At 51.6% G+C, this 19850-nt stretch overlaps 1 protein-coding gene across 3 annotated transcripts in view; it reads left to right on the forward strand.

Moving 5' to 3' along the window:
- The window catches only part of SLC35D2 (solute carrier family 35 member D2), a 51523-nt gene extending 50753 nt beyond the window's left edge, over positions 1-770 (forward strand). For all 3 annotated transcript variants that reach the window (XM_070400808.1, XM_070400809.1, XM_070400810.1), the window contains one exon: positions 207-770. In XM_070400808.1, coding sequence (XP_070256909.1) covers positions 207-309 — 103 coding nt within the window. In that variant the 3' untranslated portion in view covers positions 310-770. The remainder of the gene's footprint in view (positions 1-206) is intronic.
- Positions 771-19850: the final 19080 nt, after the last annotated feature.

The raw sequence follows: 19850 nt of genomic DNA on the forward strand, positions 1-19850 counted from the left end.
TTTTCTCAACCGAGTTCTGTGTTAGATTTGATCTACTCTTTTTTTTTCTGCCCCCAAAGATTTCTGAAATAAGAGGGGTAATTCTCACCAAGTAACCTACAAACGGGTGTCACACGGGGCTCGCTACCTCCCTTCCGAGTAAGCTGACCGCTTACAGAGGCGGGCAGCTGCAGGGTTCTTTATCTTCCCCTCTCTCCCCCTCTCAGCATGGCGGGGGGCCTGCGCTACTCCTTCTTAACCCTGAGCAGCCAGTTGAAGCCGAAACAGCCTGTGGACGAAGAAAACATCCCCCCGGATTTGAAGAGTTAGACTCGGGCAGCCTGGCGGCTGAGGGGTTGTTCTGACCTTGGACGTGGGCCGCCCTCTGGTCAAAGCAAGAAAAGGAACAAGGAACGTCTGCAAAACGCAAAGAGAGCCTACCTCGCGCGCTGCCAAGCGAGCCACGTGGCCGCAGAACTGCGTCCGGGCAAAGCCTCACCGGCCGAAAGGGGATTGCGGAATAAGCCAGTGGGTAACGCGCTGCCCCGGGGCTGCAGGCGCCTGCGGAGGGCCACGCGCTGGGGGGCGATGGCTTTCTCGCCAGCACCTCCGCCTTCGTGGCCAAGGTCCCAGCCCAGGCAGTGACTGAGTGCTGTTCGGTTTAAACAGGCGCATCTTTATTTCCACAAAATTACCCAATTAACTGCCAGGACAGTCACCTGTTAGCTTCGATTCCGTCTTACATGTTGGTGTTTTCCCAATCGTCAAAGTGAAATAAACAATAATCCATACGCACGCCTCCTGCTGTGTGTGACATTACGGTGGACAGGCAGGAAAAGGGGGGTGACCTTCCTTTTAAGGCCTGTGTTGGGGAAAGTTACAGAACAACCCGGTGGAACACACCGGAAGACCCGTGTGCCCTGTGATGTCTCAGTGGGTCACCTCTCTCCTCGTCTCCCTCCAGGCGTGTTCAGGGGCTGTGACAGTCAGACCATGTGCACTTTAACCAAAGGCCTGTTACCTTCCCTAAGCCCGCCTGGCTCCTGGGCCCGGGGTGTGGGAAGGCCCCCTAGTGGATGCGAGTTATTATTACTCTTCCATCAGGAGCTGGGGTCGGGGTGCAGGGCAGGCCTCAGTCTGAGCTACAAGAGCCCAGGGGTCTTGGTGTCTGGCACAGGGGGGCTGCAGGAGCAGATGGCCCTGGTGCCCCTTTCCGGCAGCCCCCTCTATGGCAATCCTCTCCCTGCAGTGTCTGGGCTCCTAGCCGGACCCCAGAGGGTCAGGGTGGGACCCAGGACTGGGCCCTTCAGCAGAGGCTTTGGGCGCCTCCTGGGGGTTCAGGTGCTCCCCTTGCTCTCTGCAAAAAGGCATTATGTGCCTCTGGACACTTCAGACAACACAAGCATGATGCAGCAGAATCGACAAAAGTAACCATCTCAGCCTGTTAACTTCGGGTCAGGAACCTCTGTTGCTCACAATGCACCACAGAGCCCCACTGACGCTCAACGAGGTGTCCGCTAGGCCATCTGCTCTGCTCAGGGCAGCGGGCCTTCTCCTGGCTCTGCCGCAGGGCCTTTGCTTCAGCTATGCCCGCTGCCTGACATTCTCCACCTGGTTCCTGCACTGTCCTCCTTCCAGCCCCTGCTGGAGGGTCATCGGCTCAGTGCCCCCCCTCAAGTCCCAGTTTAACTCTCATCATGCCCCAATGCCGGGGTTCCTGTCCCAGCACCAAGAAGGGTTCAGGAATTTGGAGAAGGGGTTCTGCGTAGATGACATAGGAATCCAGAGACTAATAAAGAGTCCGGAGACGAGATACAATTTTGAAAGGCATTGGGGGTCAGAGGAGCTTAGCTAAAGGAGCTAAGTTCTAAAATCTTAAGTCTAAGGCCTTAGGTTAGGGGTGGGCAACCCCTGGCACACGTGCCAAACATGGCACGCCAGTAACTTTTGCTGGTGCGTGAAACCCTCTCTTATAATCTTCCATTTACAATTTTTTTCTTAATATCGACTTTTTTATTTTTCAGATAAATTCAGTGTAGGTGCATCTTAGATAAATAAATAATTTTACATAACATGTATACATTACAAATGTATGAATGTATTTATCATCATCATATACTGTGTTTTTGTTGCTCGAATGAATTTTACTATTTCTTCAAGGTTCTTCACACACGTACACCTTAAGAGATATCAAGTAGGTGTAATATGTTCTCAAAAAATTAGGGTTGGCACGCAGAAGAATTTTGAGTCAGAGATTTTTGCTGGTTTTCGCACACACTCTCAAAAAGGTTGCCCACCCCTGACTTAGGTTGTCTCCTCCTCTCAGGACCCCATGCTTTTTATTAACACAATTAGTCCTGAGGCGAGGCAGAGATATACTCTTCAAAGCCTCAGGGTTTGGTACAGAGTCCATTGTCAGAATGGGGGAATTAGCCTACGGCTGTTCAGGTGTTTGGCCAGTAGGAGGCAATAACATGTAGATTAAGATCCCCTTTAGCTGTCTGTCAGCCACAATTAGTTTCCTATTCAGGTTTGGGGAAATGCCTTAAGCCATTCCTAGATGCAGCCATGCTGAACATGCTGGAATTGGTCCCCGGCACCCCAAACCAGCTACACCCCCACGCCCCCCACCTACACACAGCCACCCCAGCATCCTCCCAAATCCAGCCAAGCTTCTAACTTCCCTGCTGTTCCCAGGATAGCGAGGCCTTCAATCCTCCTCCATCTCTTGTGGTTTAGGGTTAGAACCGTCTTTCCCCACTTGTTCTTTTTCTTGACGGCGACTCTCCAAGGCGGCCAGGCGCTGTCCAGTGGCCGGCCACCGTTTTCACTCCTGGTGAAGTTGCACTGGCATCATGGGTCTCGTGTATCTATTAAGTGGGAGTGAGCTCTAGACTGCCCTGCTGGGTCCAGCAGCCGCCGGCACATGGGGCTTTTACAACGTATGTTGTATTAATAGCAATACACTAAGCTTAACATTCTGCTTCTTGGCCAGACTGGCTAAATTTCCCTGCTCAGGAGCCTATGCGCATTGGGCCTTGCTGGACAGATCAGAGACCCCAAGCACCTGCCCCAGGGCAAGGGGATAAAGTGGGCCTGGCCGCTCCATTGGAAAAATTTATTTTTCCCCTTTGCAACTAACAAGTGATCTGGGGGGGGGGGGGGGGGGGGGGGGGGAGAGGGAGGTGATCCATAATACTTTCAAGAGAGTGCATTTTTAAAAAATATATTTTATTGATTTTTTACAGAGAGGAAGGGAGAGGGATAGAGAGCCAGAAACATCAATGAGAGAGAAACATTGATCAGCTGCCTTCTGCACTCCCCCCACCGGGGTTGTGCCCTCAACCAAGGTACATGCCTCTGACCGGAATCGAACCCGGGACCCTTCGCTCTATCCACTGAGCCAAACCGGTTCTGGCAAAGAGAGTGCATTTTTGAGCATCTACTGAATGCAGGCACCATGCAGTGCACAGGAAGAGAAGGACTTTAGCCCCCTGGTTGTGGGAGCGCAGGTATGGGTCTGTGTGCCCACTCAGGCTGTCGGGCTCCCAGGATTATGACACCCGACAGGTAGGTGTGGAAGGCTTTCCTCAACCTGTGGGCGCCAGCTGAAGTCTCCTCCCTCCCTTAGCACAGGATTCATTGAGAACAGCCACCCCACAAGCTGCCATGTCCTGGCCTTTGTCTGAGGCCCCATGTGCCTCCCTGAGGCTGGGCGCTCAACGTGAGGAAGTAGAGCAGTCCATGCTGGTGCCCAAGTTCTGTGAGGGCAGGGACCCTGCCTGTGTGACCAGCACTGGCACGGGCCCTGGGCATTGTGTGCTCATTTCCCTAGAGCCATTTCCAGCAGACGGAGGTGTCCATTGTCCTTCAGGGCGGCTGCTGAGGGTCCTGGCCCCATGGCCCCTGTCTCCGCTCCTGCCTGTGCGCTCCATGCAGCCAGCCCCTGCCTAGAATGTTGGAGCGTGTGGGGGCTGTGGAGTGGAAGCGTGTGGCATAGCTGGAAGGGATGGCAAAAACCTAAAGATGAGAAGAAAATCGCGGCTCAGCAAACCACTCTTCCCTCGCGCCGGGGTTCAGAGTGACCGTCCCCAGACGGCGAGTTGCTGGTTCCGAGCCTGGCACCCCTGGTACCTGGCATAGCCGCCCTAACGCCAAATCAAGCTTTGAGGGCAGAGGCGGGGCACCACGACACCCTATGCCGCCAAATGGGGCCCATATGCGCTATGGGCCTGGCCAAGCTGGCCACGGTCATGAGGCGTCAGGTGGCGTCGGGCGGAACCCGCAAAGATTTGCAAAGTGAGCACTATGCGCTGTCTCCTGGGTGAAGGATTTAAAGGCGAAAGTTAAATTCCTTTTACAGTTAGAGCGATATAGTTTACGCTCCCATTTGACCTGTCTTCTTACAGCGCCACATCATACAACATCTCGTGCCGCAGCGCTTATTTAAGGTGTCTTTGATCACGTAAATCCCTCATCTCTTGACTAGTTTCACCGTCCAAGGACGTCCTAGAGCCGCGGGGTATTGTGGGTGCAGGATGCAAAACACCGGGCAGACGCAGCCCCGCCCCCCGCCGCATCCCTACGCTCCTCGCTGGCGGGGAAGGGCTGCTCCTGCCCGGCGCTGCGACTCGCTGGCGTCAGCCGGACGGCGGAGGCGGATGGTGGCGGCGGAGAGGCGGCCGGCGGCGGCCGGGAGGCGCCCTCAGGAGCCCGAGGGCCGGGAGGGCGCGACGCTGGGCGGTGAGTCGGGGCACGCGGCACCCGGGGCCCCGGGACCCGGACCCAGCGGCGGCCCTGCCCCCGCGCGCGGGCCCCGCACCCCCAGCCCAAACCCCCACCCGCTCATCCACGTGCGCGACCGGCTCTTGCCCGCGCCCTTGGTCACGATGGCAGTCGCCTCCTCGCGGCTCTTCCCGCCCGCCTTCCGCCGTCTCCTGGGGTTCTTCGTGTTGCTCAGGTGACCGTGGCCCCGACCCCCGACTCTTCCCCGGCTGCCGGATGCACCCCCAGACTTGCAACCTCTGACCCCGCCCCCGCCCCGGACCGCCCGCCCGGTTCACTGGGGGACGGTCCGACCCGTTGGGTCCCTCCCCTTAGCGGCCGCCCAGCTCCCGACCCCCTCCCGGACCCTTCACCCCGTGGGCGGCACCGGATCTCACTCCGGACCCCCGTCCCCTCCAGGCAGCGCCCGCGGGGCCTCCCCCTCCCCGATGCCCAGTCCCCGAGGCCGGGACCCCGTCCACCTGCCTGGGCCCCGCCGACCCTGCTGTGCCACGTGGGTCCTCAGCCCCGGGAAGACCCCCTCCCCCTCCTGCCCTCTCCAATGGGAGTTTCTAATAAAGTATGAGGTTCAGCATTACTTCCCGCGTGTGCATACCAGCTGTAGCATTTCTCTGTAATTTTCTGCTTCTGTCTTTTAGCCCCAAGATGTTCTTTGACCTTTGACCTGATCTTATGTCCTGAATGTGGGGCTCCCTTGGGGCCCATATCTAGAGGCCTTACCGGACTTGGTGTCTTCTCCCAGTTCCACCCCCTGCTTTGCATTTATTTCCACTGGTCTCCGCCACGCCTCCCCCCCCCCCCCCCATACACACACACACACACACACACACACACACACACTCTGGTGATGGGAGAGGTCCCTGGAGCTTGGTTCCTGGGTCCTGTGTCCTGTGTCGGGGCCAGCCTGACAAGGTTGAGCCGGGCTGAGGCAGGGAGATGGGAAATGAGAAAAGAGAAAGACAGGAAAGCGGGATCGGGAGGACTCCAGTTCTTGAGGAATTGAAGCGTGTTTATTAGCTATACAGTCTTATTTATACACAACACACTGAATATGAGATCTGTCAAGAGGAATGTATTCTTTCTTCCTCTTAATCTCTAAGGAAGGGACAGAGCAGAAGGACAAATTCTCAGTACAGCAAATCTCAGTAAATAGTTACAGACTTCTTGGTAAGCCATGAAAGGCTGTTCTCATTCTACTGATAACCGCCATCCAAACAAGTCTGGGAAAACTGTGTGGGTAAGGGTCCCAGCCTTGCTAGCCCCTTCAGGTGCAAGGACCTTGTTAGCTTACACCCGGCTCCAACAGTCCTGTGTGGTCCTCACATGGCCCAGTCCTCTCTCCTCCCACACCAGACATGGGCATGTTGCAGTTAACTCCATAGATGCTCTCTGTAATCTGAGGCTTACACTTTTAGTCCAGGGGCCAACTCTCTCCCACCTGAGCAGGCCTTCATAGGACCCAACACGTGCTGACAGAACCGCCTGCCTGAGCTTCCCTAGGTGTTCAGAACCTTTCACCTGATCTGTGTGTGAGAGACATGAGCAAGCCCTGGGAAGGCTCACAGGAGAACATGGCGACCAACGCAGGCCTGTTGCCCATCAGCAGCCACATGCCACTGCTGGTCCCATCCCAGCCGCCTGAAGGTTCAGTGTGGGCACAGTGAGTGGAAGCCGCAGCGCTTTAATGTATTTGCAGACCCCACAGGCCGTCTGGAGTCTTCCTGACTGAACTGAGTCAGCATTTCTCTGCAGGTAGACTAGCCTCCTCAGAGGTGATCTGCCTCTTACACATGGCAGTGTTTTCATTCCTGCTACATCACTCCCCCAGCTCAGCCAGCCCCGTGACCGGGAGGGAATGAGGTCCCGTTTTATGACACTGCGCTCTGATTTACAAGGCCCCCCTTTAACTAACCCGAATCCAGTTGTTTGTTGGTGATTCATACTGGAAAGATGACAAAGGGAATTTCCAAGCTGGTCATGCTGTTCCTACCCAATAGGAACTACTTGGAAGGGGGAAGCTCCCTGAGTCTCCATTAGCCCCACAACAGCTCCATGCTCTTACCAGGGCCCGCAAGTTACCAAAGGACACATTGTTAATGTTTAGACTGAGGCTGGTGTGCCTGTGAGGTCATCCATGATTTTGGAGTGTTAGGGAAACAAAAGGGTGTTCTTATGTTTATAAGAACACCCATAAAAAATGGGCAACAATGCCCTGGCCAGTGTGGCTCGGTTGGCTGGGTGTCATCCTGTGCACCAAAAGGTTGATTTCTACTCAGGGCACATGCCTGAGTTGCAGACTCCATCCCTGATGGGTGGCTTTCAGGAGGCAACCCATCAATGTCTCCCTCCCCCTCCCTGTCCTCCCTCCCCTCCTTCCTCTGTCTCTAAAAATCTTTTTTTTTAAAAAAAAAAGGGCAACCAGTAAACAGCGATGCTCTGACCTTCTGAAAGGACTGTCACCTACACAGGCTCACACTGGAAGGCCCCCCTGCCTGCTGGAGAAGGGCCCTCGCTGACTTTCATGCACAGGCAGCAGCACAGAACCTTCAAGGTTGTGACACACGTGGATAAAGTCTATTCTGCTTCTGCAGAAACAGGCCCACACCTCTGCCTTCATACTTGGAATTACCCCCGTTCCTGTCGCCCTCAACCACCAGGCAAGGTTGAGAGAACTAATGGGCTCCTCAGACTTAAAACCTCTAAACCTGCTGGAGCTGCTGGAAGCCTGAGGTGCTGCCCTGGGCCTTGCTGAGCGTGCGCAGTAACCCCTTAGGGAAACAAGCTCACTCCACACGCGGTAGTCCCCGCAGACCAATGTCCATCGGTAACAGCTCTGCTGATAGCCTGGTCAGTCTAAAGGGTTATACTAAAGTCTGTCAGCAGGTCAAAAAGCTTTTCCGATTTGGACTCAAGAGACCCCCAGCGCCTGCCCCAGGGCAAGGGGATAAAGTGGGCCTGGCCTCTCCATTGGAAAATTTTATTTTTTCCCCCTTTGCAACTAACAAGTGATCTGGGGATCGTGGGGAGGGGGAAGTGATCCATAATAATTTCAAGAGAGTGCATTTTTGAGCATCTACTGAATGCAGGCACCACGCTGAGCACAGGAAGAGGAGGACTTTAGCCCCCTGGTTGTGGGAGCGCAGGTATGGGTCTGTGTGCCCACTCAGGCTGTCGGGCTCCCAGGATTATGACACCCGACAGGAAGGTGTGGAAGGCTTTCCTCAACCTGTGGGCGCCAGCTGAAGTCTCCTCCCTCCCTTAGCACAGGATTCATTGAGAACAGCCACCCCACAAGCTGCCATGTCCTGGCCTTTGTCTGAGGCCCCATGTGCCTCCCTGAGGCTGGGCGCTCAACGTGAGGAAGCAGAGCAGACGCCCCCTTGTGTGCTCATTTCCCTAGAGCCATTTCCAGCAGACGGAGGTGTCCTCCTTCAAGGCGGCTGCTGAGGTCCATGCAGCCAATCTTAAGAGTGTGGAGGGGCTGTTGGGAAGGATGACAAAATCCCTTGGGAGAAATAAAGGCAGGTATCACAGATGAGAACAAAACTCGGCTCAGCAAACCACTCCACCCTCAGGCCGGGCTGCCCTCACCTTCAGTCCAAATCAAGCCACGAGGGAGGAGGCGGGCACCGCGGCAACCTGCGACACGAAGGGTGCCCCTCACCTGGCCATGGCCAATAAGCCTGTGAGTTTATATATAAGGTATCACAGTCGTCGGGCACCCGCACAGAGTTGTACAGAGCACAGCAGTAGCTGTCCACCCGCAACATTTAAAGGAGAAACTTAAATTCCTTTTACAGTTAGAGCGCTATAGTTTACGCTTCCATTGACCTGTCTTCTTACAGCGCCACATCATACATCTCGTGCCGCAGCGCTTATTTAAGGTGTCTTTGATCACGTAAATCCCTCATCTCTTGACTAGTTTCACCGTCCAAGGACGTCCTAGAGCCGCGGGGTATTGTGGGTGCAGGATGCAAAACACCGGGCAGACGCAGCCCCGCCCCCCCGCCGCATCCCTACGCTCCTCGGGGGCGGGGAAGGGCCGCTCTGGCCGGCGCTGCGACTCGCTGGCGTCAGCCGGGCGGCGGAGGCGGATGGTGGCGGCGGAGAGGCGGCCGGTGGCGGCCCGGAGGCGCCCTCGGGGGCCCGCGGGCCGGGAGGGCGCGACGCTGGGCGGTGAGTCGGAGCACGCGGCACCCGGGGCCCCGGGGCTCCGGGGCCCGGACCCAGCGGCGGCCCTGCCCCCGCGCGCGGGCCCCGCACCCCCAGCCCAAACCCCCACCCGCTCATCCACGTGCGCGACCGGCTCTTGCCCGCGCCCTTGGTCACGATGGCAGTCGCCTCCTCGCGGCTCTTCCCGCCCGCCTTCCGCCGTCTCCTGGGGTTCTTCGTGTTGCTCAGGTGACCGTGGCCCCGACCCCCGACCCTCCACAGGCAGCCGGATGCACTCCCAGACTTGCCACCTCTGACCCCGCCCCCGCCCCGGACCGCCCACCCCGTTCACTGGGGGTCTGACGGTCCGACCCGTTGGGTCCCTCCCCTTAGCAGCCGTCCAGCTCCCTACCCCCTCCCGGACCCTTCACCCCGTGGGCGGCACCGGATCCCACTCCGGACCCCCGTCCCCTCCAGGCAGCGCCCCGCGGCCTCCCCCTCCCCGATGCCCAGTCCCCGAGGCCGGGCCCCCGTCCACCTGCCTGAGCCCCGCCGGCCCTGCTATTGAAGCAGGAATTTTGGGGGAACAGAGGCAGGCTTTGGGGTTTTTAGAATTGGGGTTCATGGAAAGGCGCGGGGCTGCAGACTGGGAGAAGGTTCATTTCCGTAAGACAAGGAAGCAGGTGCAGTCACATGTCCATAAGACAAGGGAACTGAAGTAGCCAGGAAAGGTCTATATTTACAAAAATAAAGAGAAGGAAGCCCTTCATTCAGATGGAAAAGAAGAAAGCCCAGAGGAATGGAAGGACTATGAGGAAGGAGGGCCTTAGGAATCACTATAGTAACCAATTTATTGACCAATCAGAGGGGATATCGGGACACAGGACCTGCAGCCTTTATAAGCCATGGGGAAAAGGGACTCAGTGGGACCCTTTCCCCCCTCCCTACACGGGAGGCTGTCCTTGTTCTTCAATAAATCTCCATCTTTGCTACACCACTTTCTGTCTCTGGACTTATTCTTTGATTCTGGTGGACAAAGAATCCGGGTTCCAGTCCAAAAATTCGGTATCAAATGGTGTGTTGGCTGGGGATTTCTCCCCAAGTCAGTCAACCCTCTTCACGTCGAATGGTGAGTAGCCACGGATTCTGTCTCTCTTCTGTTTCTCCTACGATTTCGGAGGCAGAAGGCCGCTCACCAGTAACGTAAACTTGGCTGCCGTCTAAAAAGCGGACGTCTCTCTCTCACTGCTTCTTTTTTTAATATATTTATTGATTTTTTACAGAGAGGAAGGGAAAGGGATAGAGAGTTAGAAACATCGATGAGAGAGAAACATCAATCAGCTGCCTCCTGTGTAGCTAGACAAGTGGAGTGAAAAGTTACCCAGAAGAGGACGCTCTGCCAGGAAAAGGCGGGGGCCTGCAAGCGGGCCACATCAAAACAAAGCCTTGGACGCAAGACTTATTGTTCAGAGGCAGAACTTTCCTTGAGGTGATAAATAGCCCATGAGGGCATGGAAAGTTTAAGGGAGGGTGCACTGCTGCAGGTGGTCTTTGAAACCCTTTGGTCTTTGTATAACATAGGAAATTAATAGTGTAGTGTGTAACTTAGCTTAGATGATCTCATAGGCATGCCTGTTAATCGTTGTCACTTGCTGTACTCCATTGTTATTTGCTGTGCTCCCCAAATAAAAGCCATGAGAGCTTTGGGGGCTTTGCTACACGCCTGAGGGAGCGGTAGCCCTCTGCTCTACTTCATCCTACAGGCCAAGCTTGCCTCTGTCTCCGTTCACAAAGAACATCCGTACTCCTGCACACCCCCTACTAGGGATGTGCCCACAACTCTGGTACATGCCCTTGACTGGAATCGAACCTGGGACTCTTGAGTCCGCAGGCCGATGCTCTATCCACTGAGCCAAACCAGTTAGGGCTCTCACTGCTTCTTTCTGGATGAATTCTCCAGCGCCAAAACCAAAGCGGGCATGGGTCAGTCAAGTAAAGGCCACTAGGGCGACTGCCCCTAGAAGAAAAGCCTCCCATGGAAGGGGAAACTGGTGCCGGGTGGATTAGAGCATTAGGCTCTGCCAGTCGCAAGTCAAAGCCCGGCCATCGACCAATGGGTGCTTGGCTCTCTGCCCAGCTCCAAAGATCCAAGAGGCAAGTCTCCCCGGGTCTGGGATTCTCGGATGTTCTTACTTAAGAACCACAGCGGAGGTGCTGGGAGCGAATCTCTCCATGGCGTGCAGACCGCCTCAATAGGGTTTTAACAACACATGTAATTAAATTCTGACCTGTCCAGGGGATGCATACAAGGTTTGGTCAGCCAGCATCCTGGGTCCTCGCGGCTGTCTCAGACAGCTGGGAGAGAAACTGAGACACGGTTCCAAGAACAGCACGTTTCTGACCCACTGCATACGTCCACTCCCCTGGCCCAGATCCCAAGCAGGTTTTAACTGGAGAATCATCTGCCTTTTCTTCTGCTTGCTGTCTCAGTCAGGTCAGATAGTATCCAGCCAAGTCCGCTGCCTCCGAGGTCCAGGACCCACTAAGCTTAAGATCCTAAGTCACCATTTGTGCAGGCCTTTATGGTAAGGGTCCTGGGAAAAAAATTCCCAGGCAAGAGTTAAGAAACGAGAGCCAGCGAACTGTTTTCCACCCTGTGGAAGTTTTAGCCTTTTCAGAGAATGCAGCATTAGAGCCAGACAAGATGTTAAGTTCTCATTCATTACTGGGTACCTCGCTTCTCGCCTTCATTGTGATTCTGTAAAATGGTCGCATCCTCTTGGGAACATTCTAAAAAGTCTCATTTTCGCCAGATTTTATTTCCCAGTCCATTTGAAATTTGGAAAGGCTTTTGGTTAAGGCTACCAACATTACCACAGATTTAGAATTGGGACAACTAATTTTAAAGGACAAATTGATCACTCAGGCTATCCCAGACATCAGGAAGTTGCAAGAACTGGCTATTGGTCCCAAGAGTACTTTAAAAATCTCCTGGAAGTTACCACCTCTGTGTTCTATAATAGAGACCAGAATGGGGAAAAAGGAGAAATGGGAAGCCAGGCTAAAGCCAAGGCTCTTAGTGCCACACTTAGGCAAGGCAAGGACCCGCAGTCAGAGCCCGGAGGCGAAGGGTCAGTCCGGGTCACCTGCTACAACTGTAGACAGGTTGGACTTATGTGCCGGAGTTGCCCAAGGGGCGTGGTGGACTCCTGAAGCCCTGTCCTGCCTGCCAAGGAAACCACTGGAAGTCGGACTGCCTGCCCCTGGAGACTGAGGTCCTGTGGGGCGGGGCTGACGACCAGTTGGCTCAACAGGACTGATGGGGCTCGGGGTCTCTCAATCCAGCTCCTCAGAGGACTGCCACCTCCACCCAGGAGCCCCGGGTAAGCCTGACAGTTGGGGGGCAAGGAAATTAATTTCCTGCTCGATGCTGGAGCCACCTTCCGTGTACTCCTCCCAAACCCTGGTAAACCATCCTCAGAGGCTGTAGCCATTACAGGCATGTCTGGGAAGCCAAGAAAGAGAACTTTTTCTCAGCCTTTAGGGCGCAGCTGGGGTACGTTGTTCCTTTCCCATGCCTTCCTGATCCTGCAAAAAGCCTCACATTCACAAATTTACACTTTCAAATTAGCTTCAGAATCTTAAAAATGTTAACCCAGCAGAACCACCTTTGGTTCTGAGTGACACAGCCCTACACGGTGCAGAGGCAGAGAGCTTTCTATCTTCATAAAGACGGCGAAGAGCAAACCAAGCTAGCAGCCTAGGTACCTCGCAGCAAAGAGACGCTCAAGTTCAAACCCCGCCATGTGTTCCTCCTGTCCACAAGCAGCTGAGCCCCGGCAAATTGGGATGTTCCCCGTCTTTAAACAGACCGATTCAAACATCAACATGACACATGAACAGAAACACTCTCATACACAATATTTACAGGTGCTCACAGTCCACAGACACTCCGCAAAGCACTCCAGTAAAAGCAATGTCTCTCCCAGGTTTGGGACTGGCCCTCCCCAGAACCGTAGCATTTTCCAGTGGACCATTTTGGCCATGTGGCTCGCCCGATTGTCTTGCATTCTCCTTGCGTCATTTTCACCATTTTTCAAAGAAAAACCATCTCAGGGCCATTCTACAGCATCCATGAAGAAGTGGGCTCAGGCCAAGGCCACCCAAAGTGAGGTGGGGCGCCTCCCCTTGAACTAGCCTTTCCTCTACACGGGTACAGAAAAGTCCCAGAAGCACCCCTTAATTTATGAGAAGTGGCTCACCTTTCCAAAAGCCTTCGTGAGCCTTCCAAAAAGGCCGAGGGGGTTTTGTTATCTCTTTGATTAATGGTGGTTAATTTAGAGTAGTTAACAGGCTTTATTTACTAAATTTGAGACCTTCTGTAGTGCAGAAAAAAATCAGGCATTTCCTTTTTAAGGTTTGTGGATCAAACTTATCCCAATTCTTGAGGATACATCCTAATGGACTGTCTTTTTGTAGTGTAGAAAACACTTTCCATCTGAAAAAAATATAAAAAAATAAAAAAACGTGCAAGGGTGCCTGCCATCCTTGTATAGGTGATCTACACAAGGTCGTGCAGTCAGAGACAAGATGGACGGGTGGATTGTGCACTTACCACCACTTCACATCAGAAACACTGTCCTCTCAACCCCGAGGCTCTAGACCAGGGGTCCTCAAACTTTTTAAACAGGAGGCCAGTTCACTGTCCCTCAGACTGTTGGAGGGCCAGACTATAGTTAAAAAAAAAAAAAACAACTATGAACAAATTCCTATGCACACTGCACATAATCTTATTTTGAAGTAAAAAACCAAAACGGGAACAAATACAATATTTGTATTTGCATGTGGCCCGTGGGCCGTAGTTTGAGGACCCCTGCTCTAGAGGGACTCAATATTCTAATAGGCCATCTATTCTAGAAGCCCAGAGGAATGGAAGGACTATGAGGAAGGAGGGCCTTAGGAATCACTATAGTAACCAATTTGAAGGGGAATATTGACCAATCAGGGGATATCGGGACACAGGAACTGCAGCCTTTATAAGCCATGGGGAAAAAGAACTCGGTGGGACCCTTTTCCCACTCCCTATGTTTTCAAATGTGTTGGCACATACGTGTTTTTTTTTTTAAACCATTCTCTTACCATGTTTTTAAAAACTTTAGCACGAAACACATTTATCAACGGTTACCATCTGGTTCACAAAATCACTGGGAAGGGGCAGCAGCTATATCTGAAAATGAGCAGAAATACCGAGAGCCTGGGCGGTGGGGAACACAGCGGAGTCGCCCCTCCCAGGAAGTTCACATTCCTCCTCCATTTTCTCTCTTCTTTTGGGAACTCTAATTATTCAGATGTCGGTTAATATTATTTCTGGAACTCCTATTATTCATCCCCTATTAGCTTCCCCGCCCCCCCCATAATTTCTATTTCTTTGACTTTCCTGTCTATAAAAGGATTTCATTAATTTTATTCTTCAGCTTTTCTACTAATTTTTTTTATTTTTTGTTCTATTTAGTTTTAAATTTCACATTTCTAATACAATTAAAAATGAAAACCTTTAAAAGAAGTTAAAAATTGTTGGCCAATTCTGATGGTGTTTCTCAGCCCTCCATGCAGGCCTACATAACCCTGTTTTGTGGGTCATCCAGGGTTAGAACTGCTGTATCTTCCTGATGAACGGACTAATCTGTATTTCTAGTAATACTAATTTGCTTTAATGCCTGTTGTGATTGATATTTCCCCCGTTTTCATTTTTTTAAAAAAAACAAACATATTTTATTGATTTTTTTACAGTCAGGAAGGGAGAGGGACAGAGCGTTAGAAACATGGATGAGAGAGAAACATCGATCAGCTGCCTCCTGCACACTCCCTACTGGGGATGTGCCACAACCAAGGTACATGCCCTTGACCGGAATCGAACCTGGGACCCTTCAGTCCACAGGCCGATGCTCTATCCACTGAGCCAAACCGGTTATGGCCCGTTTTCATTTTTAAATGTAGCTTATGGACATCTAGTTGGACCCTTCGGACTTGAGATCGCAGGAGCTTGCTGATGACTGAATAAAACCAGCATAAGATTAGTAGTACACAAAGGAATCCAATTAGGTACCAGGCGGTGTTTTTTAACATATTCCATGGATTAAATTCTTTTAAATTGTCCAGCAGTTCTCTTGCCAGTTTTGCCGGAGATATAATTTCACCATGACTATTCTGAACGGCTTGCACATGTTTGTGTAGCTGCACTAGGTCTATACTGATATTATTTTGATGCTTCCCTGTAGGTGCATCTTTTTTTTTTAAAATATATTTTATTGATTTTTTAGAGAGAGGAAGGGAGAGAGATAGAGAGTTAGAAACATGGATGAGAGAGAAACATCGATCAGCTGCCTCCTGCACATCTCCCACTGGGGATATGCCCGCAACCAAGGCACACTCCCTTGACCGGAATCGAACCTGGGACCCTTCAGTCCGCAGGCCGACGCTCTATCCACTGAGCCAAACCGGTTTCGGCTGTAGGTGCATCTTGATTTTATTCCAATCCCATAGAGAACTGTCATAGTGGGCTGAAGTCACACAAATATATGTAAAAGCAGCATGGCATTGCAGCTGCTGTCTAATCTTGATACTTTCTAATTGATTACCTAGTCCTATCACTACAGTTTCCAAAGCATTTAGCTTTGTTTCTAGCCTTTTGTCTATATCTTCTTGATCATGAAATGTAGCCGAGGTGTTCTGAGCCAATTTATTGACAGACTTTGCGTTCTGGATGCTTTGGGTCAATGCAAGAGATGCAGTTACAGCAGATGCAGTGACAGTAACTAGGGTAACAAGACCAAAAATAATAAGTCCCAAAGCACGCTTTTCCGGGGACAGCTGATTGTGTAATTCCTGCAATGCCTGAAGGCCTGCATCATGATACCGTTTTCCTCTTATGTTGGTAGGAAGCATAATAAAGGAAGGCTGCTTTAAAATTAATATATCTTCATTCAGATTATGCCTGGAAACACAGCTGGTAAGGTTACAGTGTTGGCATTGGATAGCATAATGGGTGTCCAATCTGGTGATGTTCACATTTCCAGTTATCAATACATATGGGGACTGGCTGCAGGCTCTTGAGCCATAGCAAGGGCTCGATGTACATGCTCCTTTAGTATTAGCTAAGAGCCAGTAAAATTAAGAAAGTCAGGGGCAGCAGCTAAACGCCACAGATCTTTCTGCAAACCTGTTTTCGTGGTCAGGGCGTTACCTACAAACCCTCCTGGTGACATAGGCTCGTGATGGGGATATTTAGCATCAAGCCTGTGGGACTAATCCAACACATACAAGTCAGAGCCAGAAATATTATGTCTCATTGGTACAGGGTTGGCACAATCTTAACATTGAGGAAATGCTCCCAACTCAGTAGTGGTGCTATTCGGGCAGGAGGGGAGCAGGGGATGCTTATCAGACAGCCATCGGGTGGCCTTAGGAAATCCTAGTTTAGTAACTGTCTGAACATATTTTCCCATATCCCAAGAGCCTGCAATGTTAGCAATGTTTGGCCAAGCTGCAAACATCCTGAAGTCCCCCTTTTATTTATTTTTATTTTTTTATTTTTTTTAAATATATTTTATTGATTTTTTACAGAGAATAAGGAAGAGGGATAGAGAGTTAGAAACATCGATGAGAGAGAAACATCGACCAGCTGCCTCCTGCACACTCCCTACTGGGGATGTGCCCGCAACCAAGGTACATGCCCTTGACTGGAATCGAACCCAGGACCCTTCAGTCCGCAGGCCGACGCTCTATCCACTGAGCCAAACCGGTTAGGGCCTGAAGTCCCCCTTTTAGATAAACAAATAGGGAGCTCCCCACTGAAGCCATTATAAGTATAATCACCTTGGGAAGAAGGAGTTATATGCTTGTCGGTGCTACCTCCCCCGCCCCGGTGCTACCTCCCCCGCCCCGGTGCTACCTCCCCCGACCATATTAGTGTTGTTAGTAAACACTGGCACTGATTCTCCAGTCCAGGTAGCTGGATTGACCATAGGGGGGTCTGGAACATAAGTCCAGTAAGTTTCTGCTGCAGCCATACCTACCTGGCAGCTGACAAGCGCCAGCATAGCAACAAAAAGGTTGGAGGGGGTTACCTGAACCCCCTGTTCTTTCGCCACGAGCATCGGTGGTCAGCTTCTGCAGTTGACCCCATGTGAGGACACTAGCTTCTCAGGTGGCCTTGGCCAGCTGCCTTTTGCTTATTTCCTTCTTCGGGGCCGGTGGCTGAGCTGGCATCATCACCGGAGGTGTGGTCTTCAGCTTCTTGAAAGGCGGGATTTGCTGTTCTCCTAGGTCCATGGTTGTGACGCACTGCTCGCTCTGGCACCCAGATGGGGTTGGAAGCACCTCTGGAAAGATACAAACATGGCCTCTTCCCCACATTATTACTGGATTTGGCCCTCTCCACTGCCCTGTTTATAAATCCTCCCATCGTGCCATACCGGCAGATGCCACGGCACCGGGACTTCGATGCCTCTTGGCTGCTGTGCGACCCTCATCGTCACAATTTAAAAAATTGAAAGTGTAAAGGGCATGATTTAACTGATTCTGTAGAGTAGGGTAATACCCCTCTCCCCCTTTCTGTTTTTATAATTGAGTCTTTAAGGTTCGATTAGCTCTTTCTACAATTGCCTGTCCCTGGGGATTATAGGGAATTCCTGTTTTATGCATAATTTGGTATTGCTTGCAAAACTGCGGAAAGGAGGAGCTAGTATAGGCAGGTCCATTATCTGTTTGTATCTCTAGGGGCCGTCCCATGACTGTTTGGGGAGTAGCAAAAATGAAACGTGAGCATGTGTCTGTAGAGACATGCACCAACCGAAATCTGCCAAATTCAGGCACATGAGTGACATCCATTTGCCAGATTTCTTAGGTTTAAGTCCTCGGGGATTTACCCCCAATGCTGGCACAGGGAGGTGGATAACACACCGAGGTAACAATTTGGCGAGCCTGCTCTCGGGAAACATGGAATTCCCTGCGCAAGGCAGAGGCATTTTGACGATGCAGGGCATGCGAGGCCTGTGCCATGGAGAATGGAGGGACCTCCTCTACTGAGGCGACGAGGCGATCTACTTCCTCATTACCTGCAGCCAAGGGACCCGGAAGGCCAGAATGGGGTCTAATATGGCCAATAAAACACGGAAACCGCCGTTTTCGAATAACTCTTTGCAAGGTGATAAACAGGTGGAATAGCTCTTCAGAGTTCGTATGCCCAATGGTAGCAGTTTCAATAACTGTAACCATTCCAACTGCATAAGCACTGTCACTGTAGATGTTGTCAGGTTCAGAGGCAAAGTTTTCTAAAGCATAAGTGAGAGCTTGGATTTCTATTCGTTGTGCAGAGGAGTAATTTGCCTGAATTACTCTAGAACTCTTTACACTATGAAATCCGGCTTTCCCTGAGCTGGACCCGTCAGTGAAGACGGTTAGTACTTGAGGGAGAGGTTGCTGCGTAACTATTTTTGGAAAGATAAAAGTTGTAATAGACAAAAACTGTAAAATCTTATTAGCAGGATAATGATTTCCTGTTTGACCAGGATAGTTAGCAAGAGCTGTTTGCCAATTAATAGAGTATTGCCATAGCCAACTTTGCTGTGCCGTGGTAAATGGCACTATAATGAGGGAAGGTTCTTGCCCTACTAATTGAACTAGTCTGTACCGTGCTTTTGCTGAGTTGAGAAACTGAATCATGAAATGGTGTTAATACTTTGGTGGGAGAATGGGCCAGATGGAGCCATTCTATTACTCCTGGGTCCTGCCAAATGACTGCCGTGGGAGTGTGAGTAGTGGGGAAAATTAACACCTGAAGGGGTGTAGTTAAATCTACTCTTGCAAGCTGAGCAGCTTGAAGGGCGGCTTCTACTCTGGTTAAAGCAGCACCAGCTTCAGCAGTTAATTGCCTGGGAGAAGATGGTGAGGAATCTCCTCGAAGAACATCAAACAAAGGAGCTAAATCTACAGTAGTCAGTTTGAATGAGGGACGGATCCAATTAATGTTCCCGAGTAATTTTTGAAAATCATTTAGAATTACTAATGTATCCGTCCGAATTTGTAAGCATTGAGGACGCACAGTACGTCCTTCAATTAAACTGCCTAGATATTGAAAAGGAGAAATTTTCTGTACCTTTTCTGGTGCAACACACAGCCCCATCGTTAAGAGAGAGAGTGCTGTACGTCTGCAAAAGCTTTATGAAGAGTGTCTACATTCTCAGGAGCCAGCAAGATGTCATCCATATAATGGATGGTGTGTGCCTGGGGGTGCTGCTGCCTTATGGGGTGGAGAGCTGCATCCACAAAGTCCTGGCATAGCGGACTGTTAGCCATTCCCTGCGGCAGCACTTTCCAGCAGTATCTCTTCGCCGGCTCTTTAAAGTTTATTGCAGGGACACTAAATGCAAATCGTTTACAGTCATCCGGATGCAAAAGTATCGTGAAAAAACAACCCTGTTTGGTTATAGATAAGAAAAACCCGGCTCAGCAAACCACTCTTCCCTCACGCCCGCGTTTCTTCAGCGAAAGGGCCCGTCCCCAGCCGGCGCAGTTGCTGGTTTCGTGCCTGGCACCCCGGCTTAAAGCCGCCCCGAAACGGCAAATTGGCCAGTGAGGGGAGAGGCGGGGCACCGAGACACCCTATGACGCCAAATGGGCCCACAGCTGCGAATGGGCCTGCCCAATGCAGGGCTGCAACATGAGACGCCACAGGGCATCGGGTGGAGCCCGCAGCGATTTGCACAGAGAGCACAGGTGCCACCTGCACTCCGTAAGATATTTAAAGCTGACAGATAAATTCCTTTTACAGTTAGAGCGATATAGTTTACGCTCCCATTTGACCTGGCTTCTTACAGCGCCACATCATACAACATCTCCTACCGTTGCGCTTACTTCATGTGTCTTTGATCACG

Source organism: Myotis yumanensis, unplaced genomic scaffold (genome assembly GCF_028538775.1).
Source record: "Myotis yumanensis isolate MYYU_CA2020_CCGP unplaced genomic scaffold, mMyoYum1.0.hap1 SCAF_21, whole genome shotgun sequence".
NCBI lineage: Eukaryota > Metazoa > Chordata > Mammalia > Chiroptera > Vespertilionidae > Myotis > Myotis yumanensis.